The 17386-nt window shown below is 40.2% G+C and overlaps 2 protein-coding genes across 3 annotated transcripts; both read left to right on the top strand.

Moving 5' to 3' along the window:
* Positions 1 to 793: 793 nt before the first annotated feature.
* On the top strand, positions 794 to 4592 carry LOC140369168 (probable phosphatase phospho1). 2 transcript variants are annotated; one of them, XM_072456431.1, is made up of 2 exons: positions 794 to 946; positions 2168 to 4592. In XM_072456431.1, the coding sequence occupies exon 2, from the start codon at positions 2195 to 2197 to the stop codon at positions 2969 to 2971; it is 777 nt and encodes a 258-aa protein (XP_072312532.1). In that variant the 5' UTR covers positions 794 to 946; positions 2168 to 2194; the 3' UTR covers positions 2972 to 4592. The 2 variants fall into 2 exon arrangements, with proteins under 2 accessions (XP_072312532.1, XP_072312533.1); XM_072456432.1 differs by having other exon boundaries at positions 794 to 950; positions 2165 to 4592.
* Positions 4593 to 8786: 4194 nt separating this feature from the next.
* Positions 8787 to 15260, top strand: LOC140368929 (gap junction gamma-1 protein-like). The gene is made up of 2 exons (XM_072456098.1): positions 8787 to 9078; positions 13664 to 15260. Exon 2 carries the CDS (start codon positions 13711 to 13713, stop codon positions 15013 to 15015), a length of 1305 nt encoding a protein of 434 aa, XP_072312199.1. The 5' UTR covers positions 8787 to 9078; positions 13664 to 13710; the 3' UTR covers positions 15016 to 15260.
* The last annotated feature ends 2126 nt before the right edge of the window (positions 15261 to 17386 follow it).

Raw genomic sequence — 17386 nt, 5'->3', positions numbered from 1 at the left:
GTCAACTGTAAAGAGAAAATCGAGTCCATTTGATCAAATCAAGTCTCAAGTCATGAAAATAGGGACTCAAGTTTGACTCGAGTCCAAGTCATGACTATGGACAGTATGAATAAGAGGTCACGACTTGCTAGTTATGTCATTATTGGTATTTTTAGCCTCTGCAAAGCCTCCACAATTGTCTATAATACGTTTCAAGACATAGTTGTTGTTGTTGTGGTTGTTGTGGTTGTTGTGTTGCTTTTAAAGGTGGTTGGCAACACTGTGTTTGTACGTCTTCAAAGTATGTGTTTTATGCTATACCTTAAAAAAAGAGAAGAGAAAAAAAGGAGAAAGAAAGAGAGAGAGAGTAAAAAAACAGAAAGTTTGTCGAGAGAGACGTCAAAAGAACTCAGTGACCTGGACACTTTTTGATTTGATTTGATTTATTTGCCATAAAGTCCATGAGCAAATATATAATACATAACATAAACAAATGGTTGTAAACATATACATATACATAATCACATGTAAATACAATTCAAAAAGCCAGGATAACACAAAAAAGCGCACGCACTTATTTCCATTGTGGTCCTTGTATAATAAGTAAAAAAGAAATGTAAAACACGTTAATAAAATAAAGACAAGTTTGATTCCTGGCTATTTCGACATTCAAATAAAAAGGTTTTGACTAGAGACTTAAAATTAGACTTATTTTGAGCATTCTGTACGTGACTAGGTAATTGACACTTCACAGCAGTGTCGCCTTTAATTTGACAGGGCACGGCGGAAGCGCCCCGCTAACCACGTCTAGCCTGACAGCGCGGCTTTAAATAGGAAAACCCTCCGCGCTCTCGGCCTGGCGGAGTCTCCTTTAAAAAAAAAAAAAAGAATCCTGCCGCGTCACTGGGATGCGGTTGAAGCCGGCTCCGAGGCGCTGCACATCCCGCTCCAGTGCCCACCAGCAGCGGTGAGTACAGGCCCGCATTGTCCTCCCGTGGTCCCGTCGACCCCCCCTGCCCGAGCCTCATCCCTGCAGCGACCGCGGAGCATGACGTGTTGTTGTGTTCGCCTTTAATCTCGGACACAAACGGTGCCAGAGCCGCGGCCACTGTCATGACATTCAGTGGTCACCCCGTCTCCTGCAGGAATAGCGCGGCAGGAGTTAAATTTAGACGGGCTTGGGGTAAATATGTGCCGTGAATAACGTTGGCACTGTTGGAGAAGGAATAAGAAGGCAGCTTTTCTTTTCTTTTCAACCCCTCACAATGGTCAATATTGATAGCCCACAAAACTGGCAATAATTGTGTTTTAAATCCTTGGCTTAAGCTGGTGAAATTACGCAAGACTTGAACATTGACATTGAACTTGCAGCTGAACAGTCCTGCACCAGCTCTGAATGTTAAAGATGTGTATGTATTATTACGATGGCACATTGTTTTTTGTACATTCTGTCATTAAATACTAAGTCTGTTTTATTGATCGTCCATGTCTTGCCATGAGGCGCACAAATAGAAGCTTTTCGTGCAGTTCAGATGGTTTTAAACTTCATGAGTCATCTGGGTTTTGCAACACCGTTTAAAGTGAAGGTATGCAATGACATACTTCCACTCCTGTTACAACACATCTTCTGAATGTGACTTTCCTGGTGGAGGGTTCGTCACCTGCTTGTCTGAAGATGTTATTGGTTTGCCTTGAACGTTCCACAGTTCATTACAAAAGTTGCACTATTCACCTTTAAATACGTCTGAGCTTATTACAAGACAAATTAAGACCATCCTGTGTTAGAGTACGTTCTGTTTTATCTGAAAAGTTCCACCCTTCCTGTCCTCTTGTAAACATTTGTTTCCCCTGCACCCTATAGCCTAATAAAAAGTGTCATTATACAAGCAGGTTAGATCAGCACATTAGCAGTTTATTATTACAGTTTATTAATATTATTATAAACACTTTATTATTAGTTTATTTGACGCTTGGGATCTTTATGTACAAACTCAACTAAAGTTAAAATGTTGAGAATTGTCAATAAAGTTGCTGCGTTTGGAGAATTAAGCTAATATATAACATTAATCTGGCCAATTCAGTGTAAATAAAGGATTTCCTGCAAATATTCATTCAACTTCACTCTCCAAATATATATATATATATATATATATAATGTAATCTTAATTTTTCCACTTTTTTCCAGCAGCACCATCTCTTCAGCTTGACACCAAAGATGACAACAAATTTAACCCACGAAATGCCACAAGAGCAGCGCTTCCTGGTGCTTTTCGACTTCGACGAGACCATCATCAACGAGAACAGCGACGACGCGGTGGTGCGGGCCCTCCCAGACCAGCAGCTCCCTGATTGGTTAATAAATAGCTACAGGGAGGGGCATTACAATGAGCACATGCAAAGGGTACTGGCTTACATGGCAGAAAGGGGCGTCTCCAAGAACTCTATCCAATCAGCTGTGGAGAAAATAGCGCCCACTCCTGGTATACTCGTGCTGCTACAGTTCCTCCAAAACCACCAACATGAATTTGAGCTCGCCGTAGTCTCGGATGCCAACATGTATTTCATCACAACGTGGTTAGAAAATGCGGGAGTTAGCCATCTTTTTAGGAAAATCTTCACAAATCCGGCTAGCTTTGACGCGTCGGGCCAGCTCGCGCTACTGCCTTTCCACTCGCACTCGTGTCAGCGCTGTCCCGATAACATGTGCAAGCAGGTGATCTTGCGGGACTACCTGGCTGGACGGCAGAGGGAGCGCGGCGGGGGTGCGGCCTTCCAGGGGGTCTTCTATATCGGAGACGGGGCCAACGATATTTGTCCCACGCGCGCTTTAGGCCCGAGGGACACGGCGTTCCCGAGGAGGGACTTCCCCATGCACCGGCTGCTGATGGAGATCCAGAAGACTGAGCCGGCGCAGTTCAAGGCCAACATGGTGCCCTGGGCCAGCGGAGAGGATATAGTGGACAGCCTGAAGAAAGTGCTGGAGGAGAGATGAAACACACAAAGGAGTTCAAATACTGTCCTTTAAACTGATCATAGGCATTATAACATGGTGTAAAACAGTAGAGACACATGACAATTGTAACATTTCAGCGCAAAATTGGCATTGAAAGTATTACACAGGCATGCAGTGTGTTTTCAACTAATATTTTACTAAAATAATCCTTTTATGCACTAAATTACTAACTACAAAAAAAGAGATGCATGTTATACACAAATAACAGGGATTCGGATACATTTTAGGTTTATCTCGTGAAGTTGATGTTATTAAAAACACCAACTTTTATTACAAATGTCTCTAATAATCCTACTAACACCATTATTTAATTATTTATTCAGCGCACTTTGGCAAATATTTGATAGTGTGTATGTTTGATCTCTTACCTAACACACGCACCTGTTCATCCCGCACACTGGCTCCGTTAAGCAATATAAAGGAATAGAGTAATAATAATGAAAAGTATTGTTTATCTTGACCGAAACCTCTTTTGTGTGGCGTCTTGCAGCCTGAGCGTTTGCCTGTATCACGTTTGACATTTGAGACGTCCCTGTGAACCGCCTCTACATGTATTTTCAACAGTAACAAACAGCGTCCCGCCCGGGGGTCCCCTCACACGGCGGCACACAGTGACTAGTGTTGCAGGGCGTCCCGGGACAATAGTGTGACCATGTCTTATCAGTGCGGGACAGGAGCGCCACAGAGCAGGGATAAGGTGACAAGCTAAAAGGACTGATAAATAATCTAGAGCTCGACTATTCAAGAGAAATGTACACCAGCAACAGATGTCTAACTTTAATTCAACTTAAAGACTAATCATGCAACTTAGAGGTTACAGATTTTAATAGATATAAAGTATATTATTAGAAGATTATATATATATGAGATTTAAGCAATGTATTATACCAAATAGTATTTTTTCATGTGCTTGGAATGTAAACCATGCTAACATAAGGAACTTCACACTTAAAATGTTCAATATTTTTAAAATAGGAATTATACTACTGAACACCAAAAGGATAAGCCCATCTCAATATGCGAGTACTTTCACTAATACACACAGTTTACATCACTTACTTTGTTAATCTCCAGTGATTTCCAGCATCATTTCCTGGGGGCCATTATTACATGGAATAATGGAACCCAGGAGTGTTTTTAAAGAGTGATATTTTACTGAAAGACTTGATTGGCGTATGTAATTATGTGTGTGTCAGACAGTTGGATTGTACTGAAGTTTGAACATGTAACTAGAAAAAGAGGTATATTAGCAGTATACTTTAGGTTCTCGTGGAGTGGTGGATGCTTTTGTGCAGATGAGACAATGACAGGGATGTTTGTTGATGATTAATAAGTAGATTAATGTCACAATACCTGTCACATTTTAAATAAAAATGAGTTGTCTGCAGACTGAACACTGAAACTACTTCACTCCACGTTTGTGCAATAATGTGTAAACTTTGCAATGGAATAAAAAGGGACATTTAATATGTTGATTCAGGGATGTAAAATCAAGGTATTATGTTGTTACGTGTGTTGTGCACCTTGTATTGTATTGTATTGTGTTTCAAACCATGTAATATTCTGTCTCTAACGGGAATATAAAGCCATCATCTGATCATTTGCTGTGCCTTGTGAATTTTGGATAGTGACAAGATATTTTGGACATTTTGAATCAAGTGCATGGTGCAGAGTTTTATCAAATGTTTTCTGCTCTCTCCCTGGTGTAACCATATTGTGATTGGTAGTGTAGTGTATGCCATATGTGACCTTTGTTGGTTTGTTTTTTAGTTTGTGTCAGTAGTTCCCAACTGTAACACCAGAGGGCACTCTGTTAAGAGTTAAATTTTCTACATCATTCCAGAGACGGCTGTTTACGGTTTTAGAAAGGCATTTGTCTCTATTTTACTGTAAGTACACATGTAAGCAAACTAAAGATAGCACTTTTTCCTGTAGTCTTCTTTTGCATGACTACAGAGATTAACTTTTGTTATTTAAAAGGTGAATTGTGTTGTCTTTGTGTTATGTTTTATTGTAGCCCTTTCCTTTTTTTTACTTATAACTTTTAACTTGTATCTCTCTTTGGCTAAATCAACACATTTCTATATTTATCTTGGTTTGGGACTTGGGACGGGGCGCAGAGCAGCCTTTGGGATTTGAACCCTGTTTTTCCAGAGGATTCGCCCCATAACCTGGTCTAAAAAATAATTATGCAAATCATTATTGTTACAAAAAATATTATTATTCTGTAATTCCATTCAGACGTACATTTTGCCCTTGTTAAATCTCTTTATTTCCCTGTAGTTCACACACATATAAAAGATGATGCCTGATGTTATCTCTTTAACACATGGATTCTGTGATTCACTTTTGTAATAACCTGACACTCCCAGACCTTGAATATAAACGCTCACACAACAACCCACTACACTACATTCAATCTCTTTCTCATTTATAAGAACTGTTTTACAATACACCACACCCCCTCACACTGTAGCGCTAAAATTGATCTTTCAATTTAGATTAAATTTCAATTTTCAATTTATGTTGTTTGTTGGACGCATGCTGTGTGTCTATTAAAGCTAAATAGGCAGAATATATCCTGCTGCCCAAACCAATTCTCACTGACCTCTAAAGGGAAGTGGATTGATAGGAAATCCAATTAACATCAATCTGTGTAGAACGATGACGAATCACATTGAGAAGACTTTGTGGGTGAAAGCGGCGCATTCCTCTCGCCGTCGTCAATATCTGGAGATGACTAAACCCTGAGAGTAACAAGACTGACTCTTTGCTAGCTAAATGTGTTCTGTGCTTTTCTAATGATTGCTTAAATGGAAAACCCCCATTGATTTCTTAACCATTCATTAGACCATTTTTGAGGTGCAAGGACAACTCAATTAAGAGGCTTCATCCTTGTAAGAGGTCACTCCGGATGAAGAAATGCCAAAAGACTATCAGAGTGATTAAACATGTCAGTTCATGGAGAGGCCATTTTTCAGCTTATATCTTCAGTAACCTTTTTGAATGGATTATATTTCAGTGGGTTTAGAAATGTATTTAAGCTTTTCTTGAGTAATATTGCTTTCCACATTCAAAGTGACTTCAAATGTTTTGTAATGAAGTAGTGCTTTTTGTTGTGCAGTTTTTGTTTGTGTGATTATCTGCAGTGGATGTCAAACTTATCACAGCAAGTGCCACCTAAGGAAATATTTGGCTTTCCGTGCACCAAGAGATCTAAAACAGGACTATTCTTGGTCTAAAATTGAGCTAAACCAGGTCTATTTTACCTGGTTTAGCTGCTATAGACCTGCTATAGTTTTAAACCAAATCTTACCCAAAAGGGAACAGAAATGTGGATTAAACTGATTCTAAATTCAACAAATACCACACATATTTCAGAAATTGAGGACCATTAGCTCAAATCATTATAACTAAAACGCTATGCTTATGTGTTGGTATATGTACAAAACACTATATCAGTATAGAGTATTTACTTAGAGGCTATTTTCACTTGGTTGGTGAATTCACTCTCACACGGGCTTATGGCAATGGGTGTGATTTGTTCTTTTCCACTTTCTTTGTCCCGTTCAGTTGTCAGTCAAAAGTCCATCTGATCAAAGAGTTTTTTTATCCCTCAAAAGTCACACCGACGTCCATATCAGGCAAGGGAGGATAGGATGGAAGGAAAGGGCAGGGTGACGCTCATGTCTGTCCTTGATAAGATAAGATAAGATATTCCTTTATTGTCCCACATGGGGAAATTTCATTGGTGCAACGCAGGTAGATACAGAGGTAGATACAGAAGAACAGATCACTTATAGGAAGTCTGAAAAACACTTTCAGTAGAAGATCTCCTATAAATAAATAAAAACTCCCATAGACAAATAAATACATAAATACCATTGCATGTGATCACGACAGTAATTGCACATGAATATGTGTCATGACAGCACATAGATTGCACATGAATTTCACAGTAATTGCACATACGACAGAATTGCACATCAGTATTAGGTTAGGTCAGTATTGCGACGGGATAACGTGACGATCTCCGGGTAAGACGACTGTTCTCCGCAGTTTCATGAGTTCCTCCTTTGTGGATGAACCTCACTGATAAAACCAAACCTTCCCAGCTCATTACTCACCAAAACATTACAGGAATTGTATGTCCTTCAGAATTCAGAGTATCAAAAATCCACTGGCTGCCTTAGGGAAATCTGGAAAATGACACAAAAGAGACACACACGTTGAGCATTGTCAAATGATACAATACAAGGATTTGTAGTGAGTTCAAAGTCATTGTAGACACAGATCCTGTCTGCATGTGAGTGGCATCCATAGGAAACCCCTTTTCTAAAAATGGTTCAATTGTTGTAGCGCTTCCCGTCATGCGTGTGACCCAATCACTGTCAGCATGGGTCATGTTCTGTCCAGCGACACATGTAAAACTGTGTCAAAACCTTTAAAGACAATAGTCAAGCACTGTCTTGTTTCAAAGTGTGTGCATTCCTTATAAGCATTAACATGACTCATTTTCCAAAAAAGTCATAAATCTATTCAGCTAGGTGCAAAAAATGTTTATGTCTAGATTTTCTGGATGTCTCTTCGTGACAGTCCCAAGCTTGGCATCTGGTTAAAATGAACATGTAAATTAATAGATTTGTCGGCCCAAGTAGAGGAAAGCAAAAAGGAACAAAGAAAAACTGATGTGTTAATTAAAGATGCACTTTGTAACTTTGCTGGTGGTGCCACCTGATAAACAAATAGCATGAAAAACATTCATTGTTACCACTCCACTGTGGAATATTCCAGGCAAAGCCCAAACATCTCCACGGAGACAAGCATTTGGCAGCCTATAGTTTAAAAGTGAGCAGGAAACAGGTCAGAATTTTCTGTTTAACATTCAGATCCTGGTTTAAGGTTCATATCTCTGTAATGTCTGGGCCTATCCACATGAAACAAAAAACTGTCAGTTCAAAGTCTTCCTCTCATCATAAATAAAGTGAAATCACTTTTTCACAATAGCTTCAGAATGTTGTGCCATTATTCAACTTCAAAGGTATGATTGTTGTCAAAAGGACTTTTAACCATGAGATTAATATCACAAGTTTATGGAGCCAATTCTGAATAAATAATGATAGCAAGTTTAACATTTGGATCATAAGTTTGGATATTTCTTCAAAAAACAGTGAATATCCCAGCCTCCCTCTGAGATTAAGTCATGAACACGACTTATTATGAGTGGGATATGAGTCTAGCCCGCTTCCCCATTCCTAAACGTACAGGAAACTGTAAGGAAACCGTATGTTATGTCAAAAGACTTATTTACTTTAACCCAATCCAACCACATATTTCCTTGTCCAGCTTGTGTCAACATCTTGTAGACGTATATGTGCATCTGTTTACTTTGAATGATGCCAAACTACTCATGAGGGCACATTCTTCCTCCTTAAATCAGTCAAACATGCACTCTACACCACAGAGGACAATTTATACATTTTATTTTTAGAAAAATAAATGAAAAAGAGACTATCTGTGTATAATTAAGTGTTTTTTTCAGAATGTGCTTTTGCATGTGTCATGGTGACCAAAGCTGTTCCCATGATTATTAACAGGAAATGCGTGATGCTCAAATGAATCCCAGAGCCCCAAAAGGAAACGTGACTTTTGGCATTAGTTCTAAAAATGTAAATGTCTTCTTCTGTCATGTTTTTGTAAGCATCTCCCCAAAGCAAACAGGGATCAAAAGGACAACCCCTTTTCCTCTCTCTCACCCAACAAACTCACCACAGCTCTTAAACTAAACCCCTCCTCGTCTGCTCAGGTCTGGTCCTGGTCCCACACTTTCTCTCGTCTCAGTCAGAAACGCGCTCAAACATCAACAACATCGTGGGATTTAAGTTCATTATAAAAGAATCAGATTTATTTTGATTCGTGGATTTAGTTACCTCACTTGTTATCTGACTTGTTTTAATTTGATTTAGTGAAAAAAAAACATACAGTCTATGAGGAAACATACTTTTTTCTGAAGATGTTGCTGTTTTTATCAAAGTTACGCGTTTTGCCAGCATGAAGTCCATAGAGTAACACGCTCTTTTAAAAAGGTAGGTCAATTATGTATTTGCACGAATAGATTAACTTAAAACATGATCAGAAGGTGTAATACGTGATATAAAAATGTGATGTGAAATAATGTGTATTTTTTTCTTCACATTTCAATATTTATTAGCTATAAGCATAAGCTATATTCTGTTAAATTGTTAGCATTTCAAGCTGAACGGCTAAATAGACCTGGTTTAGTTTATTAGCTGTAATTAGCCTAAACCAGATCGTCTCAAGCGGGGCGCGAGACATTTAGCAAAATGGGCGCAAATTATAGAGACAGACGTGTTTGAGCAACAGAAAAAAAGACCAGTTCCTTTCTGTCCCTCCTCTGTCCCTACTCTGTCTCTCCTCTGTCCCTCCTCTGTCCCTCCCCTGTCTCTCCTCTGTCTCTCTTCTGTCTCTCCTCTGTCCCTCCTCTGTCCCACCTCTGTCTCTCCTCTGTCCCTCCTCTGTCTCTCCTCTGTCTATCCTCTGTATCTTCTCTGTCCCTCCTCTGTCTCTCCTCTGTCCCTTCTCTGTCTCTCCTCTGTATCTCCTCTGTCCCTTCTCTGTCTCTCCTCTGTCCCTCCTCTGTCCCTCCTCTCTCCCTTCTCTGTCTCTCCCCTGTCTCTCCTCTGTCCCTCCCCTGTCTCTCTGTCTCTCCTCTGTCTCTCCTCTGTCCCTCCTCTCTCCCTCCTCTCTCCCTCCTCTGTCCCTCCTCTCTCCCTCCTCTGTCCCGCCACACGCGCTTCTGTTCGGGTTCACATTGTGCTCGTCTCCCTCCCTGTAAAGGTAAATTTATCTTGTGGTTTTATTTTGGTAACTTCCTGTGTCACCGGAAATTACAGAAATTACAATGAAACGAAATTCTCACTGAGAGTAAAAGAAAAAAAGTTAAATAAACATGGTAAAAGTTATAAAGAACCAAAAGATCAAGCTACGGTCGACAGGGGAACAAGGTTTGTAATATGAATAAATGTAGGATTGATTGTAGACAGTTTTTTTCTTACAAATAGCCCATGTTTGTTCCTATAAACATCCTAATCTATGGTTGCAAATATAGTGTTGAATAAATTCAGCAATCAAGCATCAAGAAACACTGAACAGTTGATTTAGGAACAAAATAAATATACAAGGGTCCAAAGAATAAGTTAAAAAAAAAACATGAAGTCAAACCAAATATGTAACTGTTAATGAAACAAGTTTAATACATTTTTCACTCCAATTTGTTGTCTTTTGCACCATTTTCAGCGATGAGTCACAGTTTTTAAAACAAAAATGTTACAGAGACCGGTTTAAAGACTGTTAAAGTGGGATGAATCCAGCAACTATAACACAGAGTTTTGTACATAAACACTGTAATAAACACGATGCGATTCTTGAATTCCTGTCTCTAATTGGCTCTTGTTCTATAGGTTTGAGGTCATGGGCTTTGCAGTAGTCTTACTTCAGTGAAAGCCTTTACATTTAACATGATCATGCCAATGCTTGACTATATATAGTTGTGTTATTGTCAGTTCAATGCCAAGTTATTTTAGCTGGTTTAAAAGGCCGGACTTTTTAAAATCTCTCCGTCTTTACTCCTTTTAGGTTTACTTGACGCAGTGTGGGAACTGTGCATCTAACAAGGTAGACAAACCTACCTAGAAATGGTGCGGCGTCAGCAAACTCGGCATCTACAAACTTTTTACAGCCTTCTTTAAAGTTAATGGCGAGTGTTTCATAGGGAGAGCATAGGATCGGGGTGGAGTGAGGCTTTTACTGCGTCGAAGAAAAACCTAAATCTTTTTATGTTCGCAGCTTGAAATCCTTTGAGAGAGGCTTGAACAAGGCTGGGCACTCTTAAAAAATACACTCCTTAAATAGTGCTTTTACTGGCGCTGTAGGAAACTGGAGTCAGTCTGAGGCGCAAAGACATCTGTGAGAAAAGCGCTGGATTGAGCCGTATGTAAAGCTGCAGGAACGAAGCAACACGTCCATATGTCCTCATATCTGATTAGATGTATTGTAGGAAGAGATTCAGTTGTAGTCATGATGGAACGAATGAGGGATTACACCGACTTGTTCCTTTTGATTTGTTTTTTTAAATCCTTATTTAAAGATAAGATAGTTATGAGCTCTGTTTCTTTTCAAATATTTAGTTATTTTGGATTGGCTCCAATGTGTCTCCCTAACGGCTGCCAATTTATAACCATTATAACCACAGAGTATTTTATTCACTGAAATACTACAAATAAATGTCTTTTGTGTTGAAGCTTGTTTTATTTTCCCTTTTAATTTTAGGAAACAAATTCACAAATGTGTGGCTTTTTAATTGTTATTTTTCTCATTTTTTTTCACCCGGTCTGTTAGCTCTCTCAAGACCATTTCACTTTATGAAAGATTTGTATTGACAGTAATCAAAACTTTATCAAGATTGTCGTAAGAATAATTACGCTCTGGTGACCTCATGCTGCCAATTTGCCATGGTGTTCATATATCACCTAGAAAGTGAATGGATCGTAAAATAACCATATACGGTAGTGTAGAAATGTCACTTTATCTACACCGCAAGCCTCTATTCCTTCTTTACAGTTTTGATCTGCTCTTTTTGCAGCCTTTAAATACTTTTTATTACAGACAATATACTATTACTGGGTATTCTAACTTGTGATATTTTAAATTTGTATCTATATTGCCCACCTTTTATTTTAGGATATGTATTTATAGCTCTAAACAGGGTTAATACCGGTAAGTTCTATATGAAATATCCATGGACACAGGATAGTTCCGAAATAACTTAAGTCCTAACCGATTCAAAGACTTTATAGTGATTTGTATATTTGACATTTGCCATACACCTTTTTGACACAGTCTTTTATGCGGGCGTGGACACAAAGGGGACCTGTGTTTGGTCCAGGGGGAATGATCAAGTCCCGGACGGTTTTCCAATGAAAAGTGCAGGGGTCAAATCACTGTTATGACTTCAATTCTCACTGATCTAAAGGCGAGCGCTTACATTATTTTTGTGAACGTTTCTCAAACACAGATATGCAGCGTGACCTTAAAGGCTTTTCCCTGCTTCTTGAGATTTGCATTTGGGTGGTACTTATTATTACACAAATTACACAAGAGGCCAGATGTGCAGGTTTTTTTTTAAAGGTACTTAATGAGACGATCAAGCTTTTTCCCTCTTCACAGACCAGCCCATTTATTTAGTAGCAGCTGGTCATGATTTGTAAAGTGTGTTAGTGTTGAATAAATGTGTGCCAGTGCTTTGGTTCAAGTGTGGTGTTGATAATAGTTTAGCACCATAAAATATACTAAGTGTATGGATCTCTACATAAAGATATGTACAGCAGATTTGAAAATATACATATGCATTGCTGAGACGTTGGCGCTGTATAAGCACGTAATGTGGGATGTTAACAATAACTTTATGTTTGAGAATCATTAGTCAACCCTTGTGTATTAAAACCTAGGAGATGTTTAGACAAGCTGTTGGGGACTGCTTTCCAAGGCAAAGAGGACACACGTGTTACAGAAATATGAAATGTGATGATCTTTGTTTGATTCCTATTCATTACACAGTGAACAGTATTTATGAGTAACTGTCATGTGTTATGTGTGCTTCAAGTCCATTTCAGACAAAGAGTCCATAATCCTCACCCGCCACTGGGCGTGACAGAAGCACGAGCTTCATATTTACTTATTAAATAAACACTGGTCTTTTGTCTGGTGGTAGTTTAAAAAAAAAGTTTTTTATAAGTTATCTGTTTTTTATTTTTTACTTCTGTAGCTACTTTGTGTTGCAACACTGGAATTTCCCCATTGTGGGACAAAGGAAGGCTTATCTTATCTTGAATGCACAGTAGTGGTAGCATTTTTTCTAGGCAGCTATAGATATGCCTTATATTATTAATTATTTTTGACTATATAGACCATAGGTGCCAAATCCGGCCCGCCAGACGTTTTAATCCAGCCCGCTGAACATTTCAAATTTATATTTAAATTTTTTATTTTTATTTTTAATCGATTCATAGAACCGTAGTTACATCCGTAACCGTTTTTATCGCTAAAACTACGCGTCCCACAATGCCGCCGGTGGCCGCCTCTCCCCCACGGGGCTCTGCTGCACTGCTGTGTGAGCTGCCGAGGGAGAAGTGCACTTTTAGTGGTGTGTCAGTTCAGGTGTACAGATAACTACACAGACGTGGAAATATTAGTTAGTACATTTAAAAGGTTTTTTAGAGCTTGAGAAGTTTATTTTGTTATAAAGTCAAATGTTTATCTCTGTGTAGAACTGCAGATCAACTCTGAAGTTGTAATGCTCATAAACTGAAGCACAGTATTGGTGAAATTTCACATGTTTTTCTAAATACATTTCAGTTTATGAGAACAAACGTTTTGTAATTTTTTTTTATCGATCCAGTAATTGCTTCAAAACGCGTAGGCTATATAAAGCTATTTATTTCTTATATTTTTAATAGTTTTATGTTTTACGTTATGTTCGGCCCGCGACCCAGCCTGAGCGTCGAAATTCGGCCCGCGGCCCAAATGAGTTTGACACCCCTGATATAGACCTTTTAAATTCATGAATACATATGTGTCCTTTTCTGTTCCCAGGAGAGTAACTGGAGGTGTGTTACTGGACTCACGCAGCTGCTGTTATCATGAGTTGGAGCTTCCTGACTCGTTTACTGGAGGAGATCCATAATCACTCCACATTTGTGGGAAAGATATGGCTCACTGTTCTTATTGTGTTTCGAATAGTGCTGACAGCAGTCGGAGGAGAGTCCATCTACTATGATGAACAAAGCAAGTTTGTGTGTAACACAGCCCAGCCCGGCTGTGAAAATGTGTGCTATGACGCCTTTGCACCACTGTCACATGTTCGATTCTGGATCTTTCAAATAATTCTGGTGACCACACCATCTCTCATGTATTTGGGATATGCAGTTAACAAAATCACTCACTCTGAAGAGAAGGCTGGTGGTTCCCCTCGGAGGAAACTGAAAAAGCCCTATCTTTTGGGCAGACAACAGCATCGAGCTCTGGAGGAGGCTGAGGGCGACCAGGAGGAAGACCCCATGATCTATGAAATGGCTGAAGTTGACCAACATCCTGTGCCCAAAGGCAGTCCTGATGGTCCGGAAAAAGCTAAGGCCCGCCATGACGGGCGCCAGCGCATCCGACAGGACGGCCTCATGCGCATCTACGTGCTCCAGCTCCTGGCCCGCTCAGCGCTGGAGGTGGCCTTCCTCTGTGGACAGTACGTTCTCTACGGATTTGCGATCCTTCCCACTTTCGAGTGCTCCAAACGCCCCTGTCCTCACCTTGTGGACTGCTTTGTGTCTCGTCCCACTGAGAAAACCATCTTCCTCCTCATCATGTACGCCGTGTCTCTGCTTTGTTTGGCCCTCAACATTTGGGAGCTGCTGCACCTGGGCATTGGGACGATGTGTGAAATACTGAGCTCTCGACAAAAGCAGGTGGACGAAGAAAAAGGAGCCTTTCATGAAACTGACCTGAGCAAAGAAGAGTACAGCTCTTACTCCTACTCATACCCCTCCGCTCCTCCGGGCTACAACATCGCCATCAAGCCTTTGATGGTGTCCACGGGCCCTCGCGGACAGCAGCTTCCCATCACCGACCTCAACAACTCCAAGATGGCGTGTCGTCAGAACCACATCAACATCGCACAGGAGGAGCGCCAACACTGCTGCAACAACAACAACAACGAGAACCTGTGCCGAGACAGCGCCAAGGGACTGCACAAGGAGCTGGGCGAGCACAAAAACAAGCTGGAGGCAGAGAAACAGGCCTTTAACAAAGAGCAAAGCCACAATAACAACCACAGCAAACCGCAGCGAGAGAAGAGGCACCGGCAGCCCTCCAAGCACACAGGCAAAGAGGACACAGACAGAGGCAGCAGCAGCAGCAAATATGGAGAAATAAAAGGCTCAGAGTGGATCTAAAACTAAACTATTCTCATCATTCTGAAGAAATAGACAATATTCTCAAGTGCAGTGGCGCTTGTGTGTTTCAGAACGAGTAGAATCCATCCAAAAGGGTTTAGGGATTGAAATAAATGTGTCTTGACTAGTCCAAGCCAAAACAGAGACAGTGAATAGATCAACAAGAACCAACAAGAAAGAAATATAAAGCTAAAACAGAATTAGTCAAAAATAGTACTAAATTCCATTATGTCCTTGTACTGCAGTTTGAGAATCACTGAAGTGTCTTGATTGTTAATGTTTACATGTTATTTTTAGGGTTAGGGTTCTTTTACTTAAAACAAAACATAAATATTGAGAAAAACACCTATAACAAACCCAATGTGGAAAAGAAAACTGTTTAACAGTTAAACAGAAGAAAATGTGTTCCTTGCTGTTTTGCCTTTCTTTTGAAAAACTTTGATCTCAGATTGTTTTTCTGTCTTTGGTGATCCATGTGTTGCAATTGTCTTTCTTAAGAGCCAAAGACAGTGAATAGGTTAATGTTAAGATATAATTATTCTCCTTATGCAAATAAGTCCTTTGAGGCTTTTCAGGGTCTAGTTCCAAAGTTCCAAGCAGTATCTTAAATTTGTCCATGTGTGGATTATTTTATTAAATTGAATGAACAAATGTTGTGAGTTGAGAGTTATGTAGGCCTCTATTGTGAAAGCAAAATATATTTTGAAGGTACTGCTACTTAAGACTGTTTCAGACCTGGGAGATTGCATGTTATGACAATGTATTTTTTGTTTTGTTTTTTACTTTTTATAACTTACAAAATAAAAGTTCAATAATAGCCCTGTTGTGTTTCATGTGTGGATGGTGGATGACTTGTTAATCCTTCATATATTTTCTATGAAAATTGTAGCACTGTATTTGAAGCACATTACCCCTTTGTGTGACCATGAGTATCCGCGTGTGTTAGTGCACATCGCCCTCTGCTGGGAAGAAGTACAACCAACATATTTGACTGATTAGCGAATCAGAATCAGAATAGGGTTTATTGCCATTGTCATGAACTAAATTCACAGACATAGGACCTTGCCCTGGTGATTCGGTGCAGCACAAACAACAGAACATTGAACACTGAGTACTAAATGGCATGATATGTACATAATAAAATATAAAGTTATGTAGTGCAATAGGAAGACAACAGTGCAGTGAGTGTAAGGTGCTTAGGCAGTGTTCATGAGTCCAACGGCAGAGGGAAAGAAACTGTTCTTGTGACGGGAGGTTCTGGTCCGAGTGGCTCAAATAGTCTGTGTCCAGGGTGAGAAGGGTCAGCTGTGATCCGACCTGCACGTCCCAGAGCCGATCACCTTCTCAGCAGAGCGCACAATGCGCTGTAGTCTCTGTTTGTCCCTGGCTGTGGCTCCAGCGTACCACACGGTGATGGAGGAGGTGAGGATGGACTCAATGAAGGCCGTGTAGAACTGCACCATCATCTCCACTGTCAGATTGGCTTTCCTCAGCTGCCGCAGGAAGTACAACCTCTGCTGGGCCTTCCCGGTGAGGGAGCTGTTCCCCCAATGTACAGCGCCTGATCCTAAAAGATACACAACCTTTGATCAGGTCTGTGCCCTCAAGGAAGAGTTGTGTGTTCGCACATCCGGGAACTTGTGCAGTGGCAACCGAGTCCGCCATTTTGAAAGGGGCACAACAGCACGTCTACTACAAAGGAAATCCAGGAAATATGAGGCCAAAATGCCAAAAACCTGCGTTCTGTTAGGACATTGCTCTGTTGACTGACCAAGAAATGATAGCTTTGTCGTGTACCTTAGTTTGTCTAAAGAATCAAAGTATTCGTAGCTCATTATGCCCTAGAAAAGGATGCAGTCGTGTCGGTTTTTAAACTTTTTATATATCGCGTGCCCCTTTTAGAATGGCCGCTATGGGGAAGTCCCATGAAGTCCCGGCTGTATGACGTCCCCGCGAACGCATGTATAGACACCATCGGACCGGAAGTTGCTGAATTCAACCAGAACGGAAGTAACAGAATCCAACATGGCGAAGACCGAGAACGGTCCCGCTGATACAGCTCAGGCAATAATTTTCTCCCATGGGTCCAAATCCGAAGCGTACGAGGCATTTGATGTTTACAAGGACCAAACAATGAGTTCCTGGCGGTGTTGTCAGGTTGAAAAACAATCCAAAAAACATCACATGGATTCAAAGATGAAAAATCACCTGATTGAGTGCTTTGTGAATAAAGAACTAACTCCATTTTCTTGTTTGAGACGTGATGTTTGCCATTCTAAGACAGAGGAAACTCATGTTGTCAGTATATACTGTAAGTGTCTCACTCATCGCCTGGGAGCACCAGTTACAAGATGTAGCCAATGTTTCAGAT

This window comes from Eucyclogobius newberryi, unplaced genomic scaffold (genome assembly GCF_026437365.1).
Source record: "Eucyclogobius newberryi isolate DKJ021-1_F unplaced genomic scaffold, fEucNew1.0.hap1 SCAF_20, whole genome shotgun sequence".
In the NCBI taxonomy this organism is placed as follows: Eukaryota; Metazoa; Chordata; class Actinopteri; order Gobiiformes; family Gobiidae; genus Eucyclogobius; species Eucyclogobius newberryi.
Note: the sequence above shows the minus strand (reverse complement) of the source record. Positions and strands in the feature narration are given on the sequence as shown.

Coding starts and splice junctions, on each gene's coding strand:
- LOC140368929 (XM_072456098.1), top strand. CDS start 13,711: ATGAGTTGGAGCTTCCTGACTCGTTTACTGGAGGAGATCCATAATCAC.
- LOC140369168 (XM_072456431.1), top strand. CDS start 2,195: ATGACAACAAATTTAACCCACGAAATGCCACAAGAGCAGCGCTTCCTG.